The following is a 21145-nucleotide window of genomic DNA, read 5'->3' as shown; positions in this document are numbered from 1 at the left end:
AGAAACGGTATGTAATATCTCTTTCTTATCGACAAATTTGGAAGTGTACAGTGAAACAGTTCTATCTAAGGAACGGTTCGGTTTGGGACACATATACAGATAAATTTTCTTGCTTAGAATGACCGACACTGTGACATTTCCTCCTGGGACACGCTGTATAGCAATTCAATGTCACTGTGAGGTAATCTAATTAGGGCGATAAAACCTACGATATTAACCAACGGGTTAAGATATTTAGGAAACCCTGGGCCTTGTTTTGTCTTCTGTTTGTGCGCGCGTGTTTAGTTTGTAATGGGGCTCTTTAAGTGGTACGTAAATGAATCTATAGACTTTATTATCGTGTGTTACAGTTGCTGCTGCGACTGTCGAGGGCCGGTACCCTGGCCCAAACTCGCAGCAGCTGTGGCTGCCTGCATAGCGTTCAATGGTTGGATGGTAGTTAATAATGAACTGGAAACATGTGGAATGAAGCGGTCGTGACCTAATTTAAGGTGTTAGCACCAAAATTACCTGAGGAAAGTCACGAAAGATTCGGTGTACCGATTAAGATTATCACCGAATACCTCCCAGATACAAGTTGCAAAAGACACCGTGTCACGTGACAATGTGCTGAAGAAAACAGATATCATCGTTGCGGACAGAACTTAGTGTACGCGGTTCGAATCTCGTCCTTGGGACCGGATAAGTTCAGTGAGCTCTCGCTGTGAACAAGTGAGTGTCCGTCCTACACATCTCGTCAGATCTAATTCGTGTTTCCAATACTAGCAATTTATGAAACGGAAGAACTACAGAGGGTCTATACCGACCGGCTGTGGGACGCACCCAGCATGCTAACCAATGGGTCCGGGAAGTATAGTGGTTGGGACCACTCATCTCTATCTAGTGTCGAGGCTAAGAATGAGTGGAGCCAAACCTCCGCTCTAACCATGCACACTGTCCCTTGGTTGCCTACAGTTCGCTATTGCAATTTACATGAGGCCGTAGACAGGCCGGTACTGCTTTCAACGTGCGACTAATTTCCTGAACTCTACCGCGTCGCCATTTCCTTCAGTAGTACTTCCAAATTGTCAGTCTCTGTAGCGACTGGCTAGAGGATAGAACGGCTGAGGGGTGGGGGTAAGAATTTTCACTTCTTCACGTAGTTCAGACCTTATCTGGGGCACACTCAACCTCCTATTCAATGGGTACTGGGGGCTATTTCTCCGGGAGTAAAACGGCCCGGGGTATAAGCCGCCCACCCGTCTCCAAATAGTACCAAAGTCGAGAAAACTTGAATCTATACATCCACTCCCCCATATGCCTTCATGGCGTAATGCTTAATTAGTTAAGCACAGGGACAACTTCACTTTTGCCTTCTCAGTTGTTTATCATTTATTGTAATTTTGTGCTTCATAACTTGTACTCTTCGCCAGTTTAATTGGAATGATCAAGTGAAGGAGGATGAGATGGGCAGGGCATGTAGTATGAATGGGGAGAAGAAGATTGCATGTAGGATATTGGTAGGAAAGTCAGAAGGAAAGAGACCACTAAGAAGACAAAGACGAAGGTGGGTGGATAATATTACAATGGATCTTAGAGAGATAGGATGGAGTAGTATGGACTGGATTGATCTGGCACAGGATCGGGACCGGTGGAAGGCTCTTGTGAACATGGTAATGAACCTTCGGGTTCTATAAAATGTTGGGAAATTCTCGAGTAGCTTGACAACTGGCGGCTTCTCGAGACGGGCTCAGCTCCATGAAGTTAGTTACTTACTTATTGCAATTTGTTTCTTGCAGCTTATCTCGGTTCCCTAACATCCACCGCCATATTCAAGCGTACGCACGAGGGCCCCTAGGGCACACACGCGAGAAGGGACTGGAACAATCGAACGAAGTGAAAGAAGAGGAAATTCATGATTTTATTCTTCTTGTATTTTGTCATTCGAACACTGAAGATGACCTCACAATGTATGCTCGAACTCACCGATTGCCTTTCTTTAATTGCAAAGGTTGTAAAATGTACAATGTGTTGCCAGTACTACGTAAGTAGATTCAGGATTTATAAGGAGGTGGTCGTTGCCCGTTTCTAGCAACTAACCTGGCGCTCTCGTGGACATACTGAGAAACGACGAGAAATTCAGTGAACATAACCGGGAACCAATCAGAGGTAATTCGAGCCCAGTAACTATGAAATTAAAGTTTGGAGTTTTACTGCCATAACACCGAGAGTGAGATAAAAAGATAATATTAAAATGGAGCTGCGCATTTTCGGTTGTGGTGGAATGGTTGAAATTCACCTGCGTTAGGATATCTTGGAATCCTGATATTTATTTGAACAATATATAGCTCAGCTCCAACCTCACAGAAAACGCACTTCATTATGATTACGGAAACCAATCGGTTCATGTGGATAGAAAAGGCTGCTGTTTATTGTGAGAGCTGTAATAAAAAAAAAAAGACGTACCCTGTGTGGACAGAATGTAGCACCCGTAAAAATCACCCTCTGCGTTCAGGAAAGTTAAATGTGCAGTCCATATCATCAGACTTGAACCACACTAACTCTGTCCAGAATTACGCTAAGAGGAAGATTACGACAGGTTGTTTCATTATGACCGACAATGTACTTATTTCTTTTTATTCCTAGAAATGTGTGTGTCTCGCCTTACGTTTCGGACGAACTACGCTCCCTGAAATTAACACAGGGTAGAAAACAGTCACTACTGGGTGTTTCGGAAGTGAATACTGAGCGTTGAGAAAGAGAAGTCTCCGCCAGGCACACACTGAACACAAACAATCGTTAACACGGTGTTATCGCTCTCTGCAGAATGCACGAAATGAAGGTTCGGCTCCGTCTGTTTCGCGTATCTCCGAAACAACAGATCGGATTTCGTTTAAATTCAGTAACGGCGGTGTAGGCTAAACTTGAATTTCATTTTGGTTTCAAATGATCCCCTATTTAAATGAAGCTCAAATAATATCAGACTGCCTCTGTGGTCTAGTGGTCAGAGTTCCTGGCTACAGATCCAGAGGTCCGGGTTCGATATCCGGCGCTACCAAGTTTTCTGAGAAGTAGTGGGTCTGGAAAGGGATCCACTCAGCCTCGTGAGGATAATTGAGGAGCTGTTTCAAGGAAATAGCGGCTTCGGTCTAGAAAACCGAAATTAACAGCCGTGGGAATTCGTTGCTCTGACTACGCGATACCCTCTATGCGGCTTAGTTGTCACTAACTTCGCCGACAAGTGGCGGTCGCTCGGTCGGTATAGTTCGCTTGCGGAGTACATTCCACGGAGTTTTTTTTTGTTCGCATAGTATCATCATCATCATCATCATCATCATCTCCATGGATTAGGCCATGCTTAGTCTGTTCGGTCCTCTTGAAAAGTATGTTGGTCCATTCATCTTAACTGTGGGTGCCCTACGTTTATTCACTTTTCTGGGTTTATGTTAAAATTTCATTCGGAATTTGTCCATCTATCTATGGCTCTACAGCCATTATGGACCTTGTCCGATATTTCAGTTTCTTAATCTGTACTCAGTGGTAGGACTCCTTGGAAGGGGGATCAGCTCGTTGCAAAGGCCGCTACCTACACACAGAACAACAGAAGCAAGGAATAAACGCATACACATACATCCATGCCTTGTGTGGGATTCGAACCCACGATCCCAGTTTTCGAGCGGGCGAAGACGGTTCATTCCTTAGACCTCGCGGTCGGCCTCTGTGCTCGACTAATCCGTCTGTCTTTCACTCGTAAAACGTTATACTTCCTGTATAACATGCACTTCAGAATGGTTTTACTCATATTTTAAGTGTTCAGTTTCTGCCAATTTTGTTATTTCTTGTTTGGCCCTTCCTTGTGCAGCCTGCCAGACTCCACAAATTTTCATTTCTGCAGTTTCAACTACTGCTTCAACTTTTTTTTTTTATACAGTCCAAATTTCAGATCCATCTGTAAGTCCCACCATAGCTTTATAAAATGTGTTTGTGTATATTTCGTTTTGTTATTCAATGCTCTTCTTACTGTTCTGCGCATTTGGTTAAATATAGTGATTTTCTATTTCTAAATCTCTGTTGTTTGTTGCTGTAATTGTATGTCTCAAGTAATTAAAAATTTACTTATTCAATTCTGTGATTATTTATCGCCATTTTTGTTCTCACGTTCCATCTTTCCTCTCAAAGCAACTGACTTTGTCTTTTTTTACTGAAATCTTTAAATTACAAATCTTAGCTTCATTGTTTAGTGCATATTCTGCTCTCTGTAGTTCATCTTCTGTACTTCCTACAATCACTTGGTCATCCGCGAATAGGAAGACTCTATTTAGAATTAAGCCCTTTGCTGAAATATTTTGTTTGATCATCTGCAGCCAGTCTTTGAAGACTTTGTCAATGCAAATATTAAACAGTAAAAGCTATCCCTGTAAGAGGCCGTCGAGGTTCCCACACTATCTAGACAATCGGCCCACAGATGGCGGTGAGGTTGTCAGCCTTACGCGCCGGCCGGCCTTTTAACCCAGGAAGATTCCTGGTATTCATTTCTGTTAAGAGGCTGAGTCGACCCCAGGGGTATAGTGCGGCTGGAGCCGGTGATAAAGGCCAGCCTTGTCGTGGCGCTGCTTGTCTTCTCCTGCCGCGGTCCGTGTTTAGAAGATGAGTGCGGCTACACACCCTACATTAGAAGAGAAAACGCAAGCACAGCAGTCTCCACAGAACAGTTATTAAAACAGCTGATGATGACTAATGACGGTCGAATCATGTAGTAGTCAATTTGGTTTATAAATTAAGCTTGAAAGACGCATTATGTATGCGTAACAGCTTTTAAACAAAATTTTAAAAAATTGCTGTATGTAAGACTTAACATCAGAGACATTTGATAATCAATTAACAACGTGCAACAGGATGCTACAATATGATTTTTTTTTCCTTGGTACTACAGCCCCAGTGGGCCTAGGCCTACCTCCATGAACTCCGTTCACTTCGGTTTTTCTAGATCTTACACGTTCGGTACGACTCCTTGGACGGGTGATCAGCTCGTCGCAAGGCCTCTACCTGTATACAAACACAGAAAAACGCACACACACAAACTAAACATCCATGCCCTAAGTGGGATTCGAACCCACGATCCCGGTTTCCAAGCGAGCGAAGACAGTACATGCCTTAGACCGCTCGGCTACCGTGACCGGCACAATATGATATTACTCCAGCATATTTCTAGCTGATGAAGCATCTGTGAGGTAGTGCAGCCGATGTATATTTGGTTAAGTTTTACACATATTCGGTCTTTTTATTCTTTCTATCATTAACAGCTTCTGTCAAGCTTAAGCAGTCGTATCCAAGAAGAATTGAAGGACAGACGAAAATCTCTGCAATGGCCTATCACGAATTATTCAGATATATCATGAAGTCCATGGATACGTCATGAAGTGCGTTCAATTGATAAGTACTTACTTATCGAGCTGAGTCCTTCTTGAGGAGAAGCCAAATCTGCAGCTACTCAAGAATTTCCCAGCATTTTATGGAACCCGAAGGTTCATTACCATGTTCGCAAGAGCCCTCCAGTGGTCCATATCCTAAGCCATTTTAATACAATCCATACCATCCCATCTTATCTCTCTAAGATCCATTTTAATATTGTCCACCTACCTACGCCTTGGTCTTCCCACTGATCCTTTTCCTTTTGGTTTTCCCACCACTATCCTATATGCATTCCTCTTCTCCCCCATTCGTGCTACATGCCCTGCTCACCTCACTCTCCTTGACTAGATCATTCTAATTATACTCGGAGAGGAGTACAAGTTATGAAACTCCTCATTATGCAGTTTTCTCCAACCTCCTGTCACTTCATCCCTCTTCGGTCCAAATATTCTCCTCAACACCCTGTTCTCAAACACTCTCAGTCTATGTTCCTCCCTTATGTCAGAGACCAAGTTTCTTACTTACTGTTCATTGTAAGCTCTTCAATTTTGTCTTTCAGATATTCCCTCTTTTTATTCTTGAAATGCCTGCTGGTTTCGCGTCTTATAGTGTTCAGATCATCCCCATTTATTTTGCTTGGATCCTGTAACCATTGCAATTTGGCTTTTTTTCTTTGGTCTAGTAATTTTGACCATCCTTCATCGAACCATGATTTATGCTTCTTCAGTTCATAATAACATAGACTCTCCTTGGCAGAAATTTGTATATTCTCTCTAATAGTTTCCCAAGATTTATTAACACCCACCTCAGTGTCCAAGTTTTCCAAGGCCGCAAACCTTGTATTAGAAATTTCAACATGATACGCTCTTCACCTTCTACCTTATTTAATTTATTGAGATTCAACCTCTCCATATGAACTCTGTGCGTTATTTGTTTGCTCACTGCCAGTCTTTCCCTAACCTTTGCCACCCCCAGGTAGTGGTCAGTATCACAATCTGCTGCCCTGAATGATTGGACATCAAGTATACTTGAATGCCGTCTCCTATCTATCAAAATATGGTCGATTTGATTGTGTATCTTCCCATCAGGAGGTGTCCAAGATAATTTATGGATGTTTCAATTGATAAACTGAGTTTCAAATATGTTTTGAATGTTTAACAACATACAAAGGAAAGAGTTTTATCATGCGCATTGGAACATCAATGATTTCATTAGCTTTTCAACAATCGAATTTTATCTGAAATAAATTTATATGGAAGTGAATGAAATTTACAAAATCGCAGAGAAACATTTAGAAACAAAAGTGTACTCCATGCAGTACAGCTTCTCACTCTTATTTTATGGACATCCAGTTTAAACGTCAATTGTTTCTCCTGGGTTATGATATCATGTAGGTGGGTACTAGCGTTTCAGAGTACATATTACCTCCATTTTCAGGGCAGAAGTTTCCTCTAAATGTCGGTATCCACTGACCAGAGTATATGGTGTCATAGTCCAGAAGACCACAGTGTATGTACCATTGTGCTTCCCGCTTGAAGACCTCAAACCTTGCAGGCTTCATACACCTGTTCTCGTCAGTTCGGTTTGTGACTGTGGGAAGCTCCGTTTGGCCAGGATGCATATCCTCACACGGGACCTTCTGTAGCTGACAGCCATTATACCGTGTTTCGAGTGTTGGATTCCATTATACGCGGAGCCTGCACAGATGTTCTGTCAGAGGCGTTCAGGTAACTCACCTTGTTCAAAGCAAGGTAAAAGGTAAAAAAAGTGAAGTTGTTCCTGTGGTTAACTAAGCCCCAGAAACACTTTATTCTGAACCATAAAAGGTACGCAAATACAATAAGTGGTCAAAAGGGTAGAGTTTTAGAATGATGAATCTTATATTTCCTTCTGTATTTTGAAATACTGAATTAATTGCCACAGAAACTTATGGTCGTCCTGCGTCTCGCGGTAAGTTGGCATAAAAATCCGAGGTGATTGTCTATGTCACGTGCCTGGTTCTGTCTCTTTCTCTCAGTTCCTGTTTCTTCGGCTCAGCAAGTTACGAAAAGCTGAGTCGCTTCTCTTTGTTTACAGATCATCAGCTGACTCCGGGCCGGCCTCGAGATGTGCGCACTGGCACACCGCTCCGAAGGTAACCGCGTTCCATCAAGGTTCTGAGGGTTGCGTACCAGAACCACGTGAAACCAAGAAAGTCTGAAGTGCGCATGAGCTGTCGTCAATCGCTAACAGCCTCACCAACAGGACACAACAATTCCATTATGTCTGAGGTACGAATCATGAAGTTAGAAAATTCCATGACTTGCGCGTGTCTTCGCTTACTTTCACTGTCTAAGCTGTTGTACCAATTGCGGCATTCGATGAGGAACGATAGGATGGCGCCGAATCACCCGCTGCCCTAACCCGCTTTAATTTGATGTGCCGGAATTTTTCGGGCGAATATATGGCACGCCGCCAAAACACAAGAGACTCGGAGATTTCGGTGGCTGCTGCAATTTGAAAGTTTTTGTGGCTTGCAAATACGGGTAATCGATTATAATTCTGACGTAAATTAAATTAATGTTGTACTAAGGAATATATACAAATATTGTCCCTTCTTCAAACCCCATGGTAGTCGTTTTGAAGCATCTTATTCGAATTTTTGTCGTCTTCTGATATCTGCTTACACTGAATGTGTCTGTTCTTAAAATGTGTACACTTTTGTAAAGTCACGGCAGTTGGTAGCGACACCTCGACAACGGCACGACAAACAAGACTCTAAGGCTAGTGTTTCGAGATATTAAAGGGTTTGTAGACGAGCAGAGACGTATACACGCACGTACAAATCAATCCGACGGGTAACCAGTTCTAAAGCGCGTAAGTGCTGTCACCTAAACTCAGCGGAAGCTGAAGATTACAGAAACGACTTTTTACGCAATTGTTCTTGGCAGCATCACGCTAATGCTAATGTTGAAGCATTCTCGTAAGGAGATTATAATTCTCTTGCCACATTTATTTCCCCACATCCGAAAGTTTATTCCCTCGGTTTTCTTAAACAGCAGCGCTTGAAATAAATAACCTCGCCCGATGACACAGTTTTTGACCTGACTCCATTCGACAGGCACGCGGCTGTAATCCACACGGCGCTATTTTGAGAAAGTCTCATTGCTTCTCCGTAAAGTGAGACGGCGGGCCAAGCCCACAGCCCACACTGCTGCTCCATGAGCCGCGGATACCCGTCTCCTTATACTGTCCAGCGTCCCCCATCGCCGTCCTCTTCTTCACGAATAGGTTGAAACTTCGTGTTGTATCTTCACGAAAGAACATAAACTAAATATATACAATACATATGAGGTTTCTAAGACAGTGAAATCAAGCGCATTGTCAAAGCGATAACACTGTTGTATTCGGCAAGTGCCGGGTCGAATTTCGGTTATCCTGACACAGGGTTTCGGTGGTTTTCCTCAGACCCTTAAAGTATATTCCCGGACAGTACCTCAATTTTGCCACGATCATTTCTAAATCCTTCCCAATACATCTCCAACCGACGATACACACTCTAACTGCTGACAGGACTGTACAGCAATACAACATTCGAGGAACTTATTTCTTCCATCTTCAGGGTACAAATTTCAGTAGGTATCGAGGTACGGGAGCTGTCGACAGAACAACGAAGTAAATTGAATTCCTTAAAAATCTACTGGAAATCAATAATATTGTCTATGGTTTATTCCATTTTATTGCCTCAATCAAACCAGTACATATTTCGGTTTCATGGACCATCATCAGGTGGTTTCTAAATAAATAAACAAAATATATTATTGAAGAAAGTCGTCTTCTGGGTTTAGGCGCCGTGTATTCTTCGTTTTGGCCNGTGTATTCTTCGTTTTGGCCGATGTTTCAGAGCCCTGAAGATGGAGGCGATACGTTCCTCCGAAACGTCGGCCAAAACGAAGAATACATGGCGCCTAAACCCAGAAGACAACTTTCTTCATAGTCATCGCCGTGAAAACCTCAGAACTTACAAAATATATTATTATTCAACTTCATATTTAAGTGGATCCCTTTTTACAATGAAAACATTCCATAAATAAAAAATATTGTGTTAAGTGAGCAATTGCAAATTATAGTGGTTTTCTGAAATTGTTAAAACGGTTTAGAACAGAGTAGGATGATATAGCGCTGAGCTCGCCAAGTGTGACGTAGAGGAGTTGTACGTAGTAAGTACATATTGGTATGGTGTCTGGTGGAAATTTTGATTAAATATAAATGAACTAATTAACTTGCAGATTTTATTACAGCACTGCCACCAGGCACCACATTAACGTCCTTGCACACCACGACGAGTTGGTCGCACCCCACAGGACCCTTCACCAACACAGCACAATACACTCTGCACACCCGCACACGGGCATGTAACTGACGTATGTGAATTATAAACATCTTTATCGTTGGCAAAACGGCCATTTTTGAGCGACAGCCTTTCTTACAAGATTCTGCAAGATTGCATCCGGTTTTCACTTCTTTGGGTTTCACAACAATATTTCTTTTACAGAACAAGGTCGTCAGCCTTACGTCCAGCTGCCAGGACAAGGTCCCTATAGTGGCAGGGTGGCCCACCTCTACCCTCAGGTTCCGAGTTCCCTTTCCTTCCCATTATACGACTCACAGGGCTACGGTAGAGGTATTCTAACCCTATTCCACACGGGGTAATTATAAAGAGTACATCTCATAATGAAAAATTGTATTTACAAGTGCACTGTTTCAATGAATTTCAGAAGAGACTGAATCCATCTGTAAACAGATGACCCATTGCATGGTCACTAAACTGTACCTACACGCCCTCCATATGCCACATTGGCATACCCTGCCTTAGATTTCTCTTGTTTTAACCTCATTAACAGTTTAAGAAGAATCACCATTATTTGCATTTCATTCACTTAACACAGTCATTTCTGGCACGCGGTAGCGTAGTTGGTTGAGGCACTATGCTACAAGCCGGAAGGTCGCGGGTTCGAGTCCCAATGAGGTGGATTTTTTAATTTACCTAATCCTTCCAGCCGCACCATGACTGTCCATGCGACTGAAATAGGTACGGGTAGAATGAGGCAATAAAACTGAATCACAGCTTCTGCACCTCGACCTTACAACACAACAGGATAGATAAAGGTAAAGTTTCCCCATGCTTTATGAATTAAGCTCTATACCATGAAGATGTATGGAGGACTGGAGGTATAGCTCCACCAAGGAAGTGAGTCATCAGCTTCACGCCTCTTCTGCTTTACCACTGGAAAAGGGCCCCTACTACAGATTGGATAGGAGGCTGGTGGCCCCAGAACCGGTCTGGAAGCTGTGGTGTAGAGAGAAACTTCTTGCCCTTGCTGGGAGCCGAACCTCACCTGAGCTATCTTGGCTCTTACAGCATTCATAATGATCTGTGAGAATGAAATATGTCATAGGACAGAAGGCACAATAGAAACGATCTGAAAATATCTGCACATATTTTGATGAGCTGAGAGGTTACACAGTGGGTTCGTTTGTCTCTAGTAAAACAGTCTCTTGGATAAGGATCTCACAGCAACCAGCAATATTTACTCTTCTCTTCTTGGATAATTTCAATAAAATAAGACACTATCACCGATATGTGGATATATCGTTATTTTAATAGTTGTGTATCACCTGTCATTTGGTGTTTTCTCCACTGATGACAAAGGACTCGCGTGAATCCTTGCAACGCGTGCCTGACTCTATGAAGTCTTCATAATCGTGTCTCAGACTTTTGTGTAAAACCTGCCCACCGTCACAACACCAGCTTCCAGATTTCTGTGACTGGTGCCATTATACTGCAAGTTTTCAAGGTTCTGACTGACACTGTCAGGGTTTTGAAATGTTTTTGCAATTTGATTAAAAACCTCCCCATCCCTAATTGACTCCAATGATCGACATATAAGTTTTGCAGACTAAACATGATGGAGAGACACGAAGTCCACATTATGCATTCATTTTATGGTGCTTGGTTCAAATAATGCATGAACTGCTGGAGGAAATATGGCTCCTCAGGTGCTGCTGGTTTCAGCCCAAGTCAGTCACTCCTGAGGACGTCATTTCAGACAAAGGAATTGCTCATTCTGCCAGCCAGCCGCGTTTGGTTCACAATTTGTTTTGTCTTGCCCACGAAATTAACAATATAATTTAGTTGGGTATAGTAACTTCTTGCTCTGCTTGTGGGGTAGGACAGTTTCATTTTCAAGTACTGTAGAATTCCTGCCTGGAAGTTTACATCACCCTCTGGCCAGTTCTTATGGGAGTAGCAAGGGATTGGCTCATAGAGTGAAGCCAGTGGACATTCTTGCAGTGAGACAAACCCTCCCTTATGTTCTTATGCTAAAACAATTGTTACTTTTCAGGGCAAGATACTTCTGTGATCTAAGTCCCAGTAAATTGCAGTACATGAAATAAATGCACAGGGCTGGGGTTAGTCACTCACACGTATTTGGATAATATTCTTTGGCTTGTTTCGAAGCAGCCAGAGAACACAGATAATATGTTGAAAGAAAACAGAAAAAATTGGGGTCCTGTATCTTAAATTTAATTAACAGTGTATTCAGTACAGTGAGCTCCGTTCTTTAACACAATATTAGTGTAACACCTGTTGAGAATTCAACGTAAATCTAATAAATTCTTGTAGTATGAGCTTCTATAACATTACCTGACTATGCTTCCACGCTTAACGCCACATCCCATGAATAATACATACAAACGATCCATCATAAACAGTCTCCTTTACAGATTGAAAATGGCTTGAAATAAGTTACAACTTGATGGGGTATGTAACAAATTCTGTAAAATGGTTCATTTCTTAAAACAATGAAGTACTGGAGCAATATTAAATTCACCCCATCCCCCAAATGTTACTGCAGATATCAAATATCATTGACATTTATTAGTTCATTTTGGATTCTAAACATGCAGGTATTCACATCGTTCGCACTGTGAGGTCGTTTTGTGCATGTAAGAGATGAGCAGTGCTGTGCTCTGGGACCCTAAAGCATGTCCTAGCTAAGCACAAAATGCTGGTTTTGGGACTTGGCCCATGTGACATTCCTGAATGCAATTTTGCAGACTTTCCCCATTAATGGAAGTATTCATCTGGTTATGAGATATGCTGCTGTTTGAGACTCAAGGATTCACTGCTATGGTGCTTAGGGAAGCCTGCCACATCCACCTGACAGCAAGTGGCTGAAGAATCATGATTCAGTTTCTGGTAGGGGCTTTCTTTCAACCACTGTCTAGACTGGCAGTACCAGTGGTGCAGCTGACCGCTCCCCTCCATCTACTCACTCCACCATATATCTTCATAGTGCTGTGTTTGATCAAATACTGTGATTAGTTTAACACTGCCAGAAGTTGGCAATAACTTCGTGGACAAGCCATGGTCACTCTGTATAGTTCATTCGTGGACTACAGGCTTTTTTTTTTGTATACCTAACTACCCTAACAAGCAAGTTTGTTTCTGAACAAGTTATGTAGCATATTTATGTACTTAACTTGAACAAACGTTTGTCATGAAAACTGTAAATTCTGACGTCCAAGGCACCTTCCAAACTGTGAGAACACACTCCACTCAGCCTGACATGTGCTTTTGTCAGACAATGCTAAAGACACTGCCTTGCACGAGCATCACACCATGCAAATGTATTTTGGATTATTGAGGCATGCAATGAACTTCCAGCTGTGACTGTCTTGTTCCTTTACAACAGGACCTGGGTGAATATCTAAGACCTATGTTACCCCAGTTGACAGTGGCATGTGTCTTGAAATCTAAGCATCTCAGGACATATGTTTGTAGCATTTTCTACTTTTCATTTAATGACAAAAAACAAACATTATGGCGAGCTTGTGCACAAATTTAACTTCATCCCATGTGTATCAGAAGAACGCAATTTGGTGTTTCAGTCCAGGTGACCTAACAGTGGAGGGTTTTCAGATTTATAAGTATTACTGTTAATTCCTAGATTAAATGTTGGCAATGTACTTTTAAAAACATTACAAGTGCTTTAATCAGCTGAACATGATCCACACAGTTGGGAAAGGTTTGGTCACTTACCTACCACCCTGTGAGATGAATTAAATGTGACGTATAACCTTTTTGGCTAGTTGGCATATTCAATTTTTTTTCATCAAATTTCACTTGTGACAGGTAGATGTTTTCATATCTAAGTTTTAAGTATTTATGAAATTAGTTTCCTCTGTTACACAGATTCATCTAGTTAGAAGAAATAATTGCTCTCTAAAATTACAGTGAGTACAGACCTAACAAAAATGTGATGCTGAGCTTTCGATATGATTAAAGACACTTCTATGGAAAGCAGAAGGCAGGGACCAAGGAAAATTTATGTTCCAAGGTAATTTATTATCAATTATTACTTTTTTATTGAAAATAAGTTGCAAACAGAATGAAAATGTATTTCTCTGTGAGAATCATAATGGAGCCATAGTGTGAATACGACAGAAGTACCAGTTACTTCAATCATTCACTCCCAAATGAATAATGTACCATAGGAGTAAATTTATGTACTTCCAGGGACTCAAATAAAGGTAAGAATTTATCTTCATTTTGTGCTGCGTGTGATACAGAAAGCTGTCCTCACACAACTTACACAGTGAGTGCACATGTTTGTGTTCCAAATGAAGGTGGGAATAAAAAAGAATCATCTTAAGAATTCACATGTCCCCAGTTTACTGTCATGTTTCATGCCTCATCTGTTTTCAATAACAGTTCTTCATTATAACACAAAATCCACCATTAATTCTGAAAATGTATTCCAATGTAGGTTTATAAGGATGTAGATTAAAACATGCATTTCAATAAAATGTAAATGTCAACTACAGATCACTGCTTACACCCAGCTTTATTCCATTTTGACTTCAGCTGAGTGACAGTTGTCTCATTATCGTCCAGGGCCCAAAAATGAATTTCTTCCAAACATATACAAACAATATCCTCCACAAAAAAAGACAGCAGTGAGATTGCAAATTCACCATCACTCTGTAAAAATATAATTGTTATGGGATGTTTAAATTAACTGAAGAAATTCTGTGCTTAAATTTCGAGCCCTGGCAATAAGGAATCCAATAGGTAACCCCTAATGAAAAATAATACGTTGCCTGAAACTGAGGCCTTTTTTAGAAATTTTCTTATCCCACTATTGAAGTTTTCCAAACTCCAAAGGATCGGCAATAAAATGAAAACAAGTTTCTTCATATCCATCGAGATGCATGATGAGCCAAGCTGCAGGCATGGGGCTGCTGCTGATCCTCAGTGCTCACTACTTCTCATCAAAGGGCGTCTTTACAAAGTATGTGGTAAGTGTGCCTTTACCTTTGACGTATGTTGGACCCCTGCATTCACACTCGTATCCCGACGCCATCAGAATTTTCGCTGTGCCTTCTGTAACCTGAATCACATAGATTGAAGAGGTCATGTCAGAGAAAATGCAGGCAGCAAAGGAAATTTGGAGAAAGCACATCAAAACACATTCACATTAGGGTATGAGGCACAACAGAATTTGAGCACTTGACTTCATTGACACTATGCTACATTTGCAAACAATAAGCTCAAAATGCAAAGTGTGAGAATGGCTCAAACAGATGCACAGAGCCAAGAGCCCACTATCACTTGTTTACCATTCAGAAACTCCACAAGCCTTCAAGAAGTGTAAAGTCCAGAAGAGCAGGCTAAATGTGATGTGGAGGTCCAACAACAAGGCTTGGGTGACACGTGACCTTTTTACTGATTGGATCAATGAAGTGTTTGGTCCTTCTGTGAAAAAATATTTGCTTGAGATGAATCTGCCACTCCATGTCTTGCTTGTTATGGACAACGCTCCTGCCCATCCTCCAGACCTACAAGATGACCTCCTTGAAGAATTTAAATTCATCAAGATCCAGTTTCTGCCTCCCAACACCACTCCGTTACTCCAGCCTATGGACCAGCAGGTTATTTCTAACTTTAAGAAGCTGTACACTAAAGCACTCTTCGGGCGTTGTTTTGAGGTGACTGAAGGAACCAATCTCACTCTCAGAGAGTTTTGAAAATACGATGATCGAAAAGGCATGGGAAGGAGTTACCAAGAGAACCCTCACTTCTGCTTGGAAGAAGCTTTGGCCGGACAGCGTTGTCAAATGTGACTTTGAGGGGTCTGAGATAGTACCCGTGAAGCCTGTAGTCAACGAGATTGTGTCTTTGGCCAAGATCATGGNTTTGGAGTTGCATTGTGTTTCACAGCAAGAAGTTGTGGAGGAGAGTTTGTCAGAGGAGGAGGAGGTAACAGCAAAGCAACAATCTTCTGGCGCAATAAGAGAAATGCTGAAAGCATGGGAAACTGTTGCATCGTACATTGAGAAGCATCACCCTAATAAGGCAGTGGCTATGCGCGCTACAAATTTATTTAATGATAATGCTGTGTCTCATTTTCACCAAATTTTGAAGCGTCGGCAAAAATAAATGTCTCTAGACAGCTTTCTAGTAAAAAAGAATTAGATATGTATCATAAATAATAAACTAATTATTTTGATTTTTTTTCTGCAAATCGAATTCGCATTCCAGGTTGGTTCATTCCGCACAGAAGAAAAGATGAAGATGATTCACGCTCCTTAACAATGTATATATAATTTTCTTTGAATAAACGTTATACATACATTTTTTTTAATAATTTTTTCGGCATGGAATGCATTATCGTATTTTACATTAAATTATACGGGAAAAAATGTTTCGCTTAACAAGTGTTTCGCATTACAAGTAAGAATCTGGAACGCATTATGGTCGTTAAGTGAGGTTCCACTGTACACATAAAAATGCTACATTTTTATTTGCAAGTCATGATTTATTTGCTACTGTCTTATTGAATTCAATAAATATTTACATTTTAAATAACTCAATCCTTTACACAGACCTCATATATAAATTCTGATCATTTAGTAGGAGTAAATGAAGGCTGAAATACTGTGGAACTCAAACAAGAAATAAATACATAGCAAATTAAGTAGATATGCACCAGTCCATTGGCCAGTTAATGGACACTAACCTGGAGGCGCCCCATTATGCCACAGCTGTCCATCCGTGAAGCAACATTGACTGTGTTGCCCCATATATCATATTGAGGCTTCTGAGCACCTACTACTCCAGCAATCACTGGTCCATGGTTCAAACCTATAACACATAGCAACATAATCACTCCTTCATTGCCATCATATCCAACTGCAACACAGCAATTCTCTAAAGGTGATAAGCACCAACACCCATTTCTGAATCTGCCAATTTGCAGCCTTTCATCTTTCCAACAGCAATGTCATAGTCACAAAAATTAGGCTCAGATAACAAGGGCTCAGCTGTATTCATTAAGTCTGCCCAACATCGTTAACCCTGTATACACTTAATACCTGAATCACTTTTCTCTTTGACTCACTAGATTCTTTCAGATTGAAAAATATTGTTCATTCAGTGCACTAGTACATCTTTACATTCCAGTTACCTTGCCTGGGATTTTGCAATCTGTCCTACTCACAACCTTCTGTCATGTTTTCTATTGAAGTCTTCTTAGCTAAAGTTAATACACTATTACACTAATTCCTCATTTTACAAACGTTCAATTAACAAACTATTATGTAAATAAATATGACACCTGACTGCTCCTTTATTCCTATTTTCAGTACTACAAGACACTAATTTTTAAGTAAAGGAAAAAATATTTAATTTGCATATTGGGGGTTGGAGTCCACCTGGGTCCACTCGTATGTTGGCTGCTGAGGGGCCTATTGTACCTGCCCCGGGTGATTATGATGCTGGAGAATTTGGTGGAATGAAGATTGGCAGGGGAAACCGAAGTACTTTGAGAAAACCTCCCCCCCGCGCCGCTTTGTCCACCACAAATCCCACTTGACCAGACCCAGGCTTGAACCCAGGCCGCCACAGTGGGAAGCCAGTGACTAACCACCTGAGCTATAGCGCATCCAATCTTTAAGTATGTCACAGCCCTCGGTTACTCACTCAACCAGAACCATTTCCTAAGATTTATTAAAAAATCAGTCCTGCTAATTTAAAATTAAATTGCTAACTTTCAAGCATAACAAATGAACATATACTCATATGTGTTTATAACATATGTTTATATTTGCCTATTTTTATTAATAGATAAATATATAGGCACTAACTTGTTCTTTTATCCTCTGATCAATGCCAGTATTTTAATGGGGTATTAAATTGCATTCAGGAAATGACTTTGGAGGTTTGTGCCCATTTCATCCACACATATTATATTCCATGGATCCAGATTAGGTAAAAATGATCACAGGATGAGGAATAAGCCCCCCCCCCCAAAAAAAACCCACACAGGACATATATATATACAGTGAAACTGAAGCTTTACACAAAGGGTTCATATAACATATTCAGATGTTTCAAATAGATACTTATACATCAATACTTTCCACTTATGCTGCTTATAAAAACCCTTGGCAGATCACAGGTCATTTTTACATAATAGAAATTCATCAACAGAATGCTACTTTTAAGCTGCGTCCTTTAATTCATAAGACTTTTGAGAATGATGGTATACTGTTTAAAATTTTGATACCAGCTTTTCTGAAAAATTATGGGGCTGGCAAATGGTTTACGAGCATGGTGTTTGTTTCTTGTGTTAACACTGGGTATAGCTAAATTAGACTGAGACTCTTCTTGGTTATTTATAATGAAGTTCATTAACGAAAATATGCAGTCACATGAAAGAGGTAAGATTTTTAATCTCTTAAACAGGCCTCTATACAAATTTCTAGGGTTGTTACCCACCAAGATTCTAACAATTTTTGTTTGTGAAGTAAACAATATTTTTTGCTGTTAGTTGAATTTCACCAGAAGAATATTTCATATTTCAATTATAGAATTATAATAGACAAAATAAATTGATTTGAGAGTGTTAGTTTGGCTGATATGTAACTGCATAAAATGCTCCATGTAACTTAGCACCAAAATTATCAAAGATTTTTCCAGTTTAAATGGTTATCTGCCTGTAAACCCAGGAATTCTGTGTTTACTGACGCTTCTATATATTGTAGCATGTAGAATCATTAGTAGGTAACGTCTTCACAAACAAATATCTTCGCAACAAAAAGATTGGAGTACAACAATGAATGGTGTTTTCTATGCAGTCCATATTCAAAATGTTATGAGGACAAGTGGAGCAAGAGTTCAGCGTTGTAAGGGTGTCTGTGAACAGAAAACTTAGCCAGCACAGTTAAAGAATCCCTGCTGTTAGAAGCCATTACCAGGAAATGACCGGTAAAGACATAGTAAACTGAAAATACTATTGCAGCAATTTGTAAAGTGTGGAAATTGGTGACAGTGTACATAAAATGGTACATGAAATGAAACACTGCCTCACCCATTCTGAGTTTAAATCTCTGGAAGGACTCCCTGTTGATCTGGTCAAGGATGGTCATAAGAGCAACAGCAAAGTCAACCAAAATAAGGACGTTATGTTCCTGTTGTCTGCTGGCATCCTGCAAGAAATGCATTTACATTTGTCAGACTGCAACAAACTCCACATTATTTATATCATAGATCCATTCACAATAAGGGTATATTACATTTCATTATAATAAAAAATGTAGGATGACTGTGCTGCAGAAAAAATGCATGTGACTACACATGTTCTGACATTTCAGGAAATCAGGTATTTCAGAGAAATGTAAATAAAAACATAAAAATGAAGTCACTGTGGATTTTATGAGGGTAAGTCAATAAGTTACAAATGGATATAGAACTTAAACAAATAAGAGAATTGATTTTAAAAATGCTTGAGGACTTCTCACTTGAAATTTCACAGCATCTCATTTGTCTTGCTGGCTGCATGGGGACGTGCGTTGTCATGCAAGAGCAACATGCCTTTGGTGAGGAGTCCTGGTCACTTCCATTGAATGGCCTTACAAAGTTTCCTGAGGATGTTACAGTAGGAGTTGGCATTTACGGTTTCTCCTTGAGGCTGGAATGTGGTGAGCAGTATACCTTCGAGATCCCAGAAGACTGCGAGCATCACTTTACTGGAGGATGGTGTCACCTTAAACTTTTTTTTGGCAGGCGATGCAGGATGTTTCCACTGCATTGATGCAAGCTTTGGTCTGAGCTGGTAATGATGAACCCAAGGCTCATCACCTGTGACAATTAGGGCTAGCATATCATGTCCTTCATCATGGTAGTGATTGAGATGCTGTAATGCCAGACCCATTCTTTGCATTTTGTGTTGTGGGGTCAGCATTTGTGGCACCCATCGTGCACAGACTTTGTGAAAACCTAACCTGTCATGCATTATGAGGTAGGCCATGCCATGTGAACAAGTAACAGCAGTGGCTACAGTGTCTACAGTTACCCTTCTGTCTGCTCCGATTAAGTCTTCAACCCGTTGCACATTCAAGTCTGTGGCAATCTCTGGTGGCCGGCTGAAGCGGTGTTTGTCTTCGATACGTGTCTGCCCTTCAGAGAACTTCTGCACCCAATTTTAAATAGCTTGACATGACAGGCATTTCTCACCACAGATGGGAAGCATTCCTTTATGAATATTCTTTGATTTCATAACTTTTGCCCACAAAAATCACATAATGGAGCGCTGCTCGAGGGTTGTACACTCACTCAGAGGCGCCGCCATCTTGCAACTGCTGTTTCGCTTTTGTAAACATTGATTGTCTCGTGTCGAATGTCATCAGTTTCCACCAGACTAATGCTGCCATCTAGTGGCGATAGCCTCAAGTACCTTATTCAAACATGTAGTACCCCACATCAATTTGTAACTTACCTATTGACTCACCTATGTATTAACCTCTAAGAGATGACATTTAAACCCCCAGTATACTGGCTAATGGCCTTGGTTTTCAAACACCCTGACATATCCATAATTCAGAATGTAAACTGTATTCATTGCACTTTTAAAGCCATAAGCTTCGAACTGGGCTGTTATGAATTAGTCCACTCATCCCCATGCAAAGTTTTGAAAATATAAAATCTGTATATATGCACTCAATTTATATACATTTTTTTTTTCAGGCTAAGTTTCATTACTTTCACATGTGATTTAGTATGATTTTATACTTAGCTCTGAAAAGGGCCTTAAACTTTCATAACAATTGCATGCGGAACATCCATAGATTTTGACCACTACTTGCTCTGGGGCTGCTATCATGTCTGGCACTAATTTGCCTACTGTACCAGTCCCTGATGATAGATTATCATGAATGTGGAGCTCAAACCTGGGCTGCCATGATCAGAAGCCGGCAACTAACCGCATGAGCTATGGCACGGCCATTACCATAAACATAAGTGTGACCTTTGTACACAGCAGTTCTGCCATTCTAATAATGGAAAGAGTGGGCACATTATGTGAAAAACTTCAGCTGTGAGACACAGCAAACACTAGGCTTCACTGAGACAGGAAGCAAACAGTTATGACAGTGTTTATCTACTCTCACAACATAAGGACACAGTATCACAATGTTAAAAGGCAATGCTTGGACAAAGACAATATTAAGTACTTGACAACAAATCGAAGTTAACTGAGGAGAACTCTAGTAAAAGAGCTGAGAAGGAAGGTGATGAGACAGAAGAGGCTCAAGCTCCACCCCGCCAAGAAGTATTCAAGTGAAGCTAACCAATGGGCCAGTCAGTTAGAGATGTCTATGAAAACACAGATCACAGTTCTGACGGTAAGTTGATTCCAGTCACTATGGC

The 21145-nt window shown here is 40.8% G+C and overlaps 1 protein-coding gene and 1 long non-coding RNA gene across 6 annotated transcripts in view; one reads left to right on the top strand and one right to left on the bottom strand.

Annotated features, from left to right (window-relative positions):
* The window catches only part of LOC111868924, a 53223-nt gene that overhangs the window by 26648 nt on the left and 5430 nt on the right, over positions 1 to 21145 (top strand). The window contains exons 2-3 of one of the 3 annotated variants that reach the window (XR_002843584.1): positions 7468 to 7661; positions 13673 to 13775. This is a non-coding gene — a long non-coding RNA (uncharacterized LOC111868924). Of the gene's footprint in view, positions 1 to 7467; positions 7662 to 12492; positions 13776 to 21145 lie in introns of all 3 variants that reach the window. The other 2 variants (XR_002843586.1, XR_002843585.1) reach the window with 2 other exon arrangements.
* LOC111868923 (adenylate cyclase type 2) overlaps positions 14087 to 21145 on the bottom strand; it is a gene marked incomplete at its 5' end in the record, with an annotated part of 86578 nt that continues 79519 nt past the window's right edge. For all 3 annotated transcript variants that reach the window (XM_033753243.1, XM_023860044.2, XM_033753244.1), the window contains 3 exon segments: positions 14087 to 14828; positions 16458 to 16582; positions 18810 to 18927. In XM_033753243.1, the coding sequence (XP_033609134.1) occupies positions 14700 to 14828; positions 16458 to 16582; positions 18810 to 18927 (372 nt within the window).

This window comes from Cryptotermes secundus, unplaced genomic scaffold, assembly GCF_002891405.2.
Source record: "Cryptotermes secundus unplaced genomic scaffold, Csec_1.0 scaffold898, whole genome shotgun sequence".
NCBI classification, from domain to species: Eukaryota; Metazoa; Arthropoda; class Insecta; order Blattodea; family Kalotermitidae; genus Cryptotermes; species Cryptotermes secundus.
Note: the sequence above shows the minus strand (reverse complement) of the source record. Positions and strands in the feature narration are given on the sequence as shown.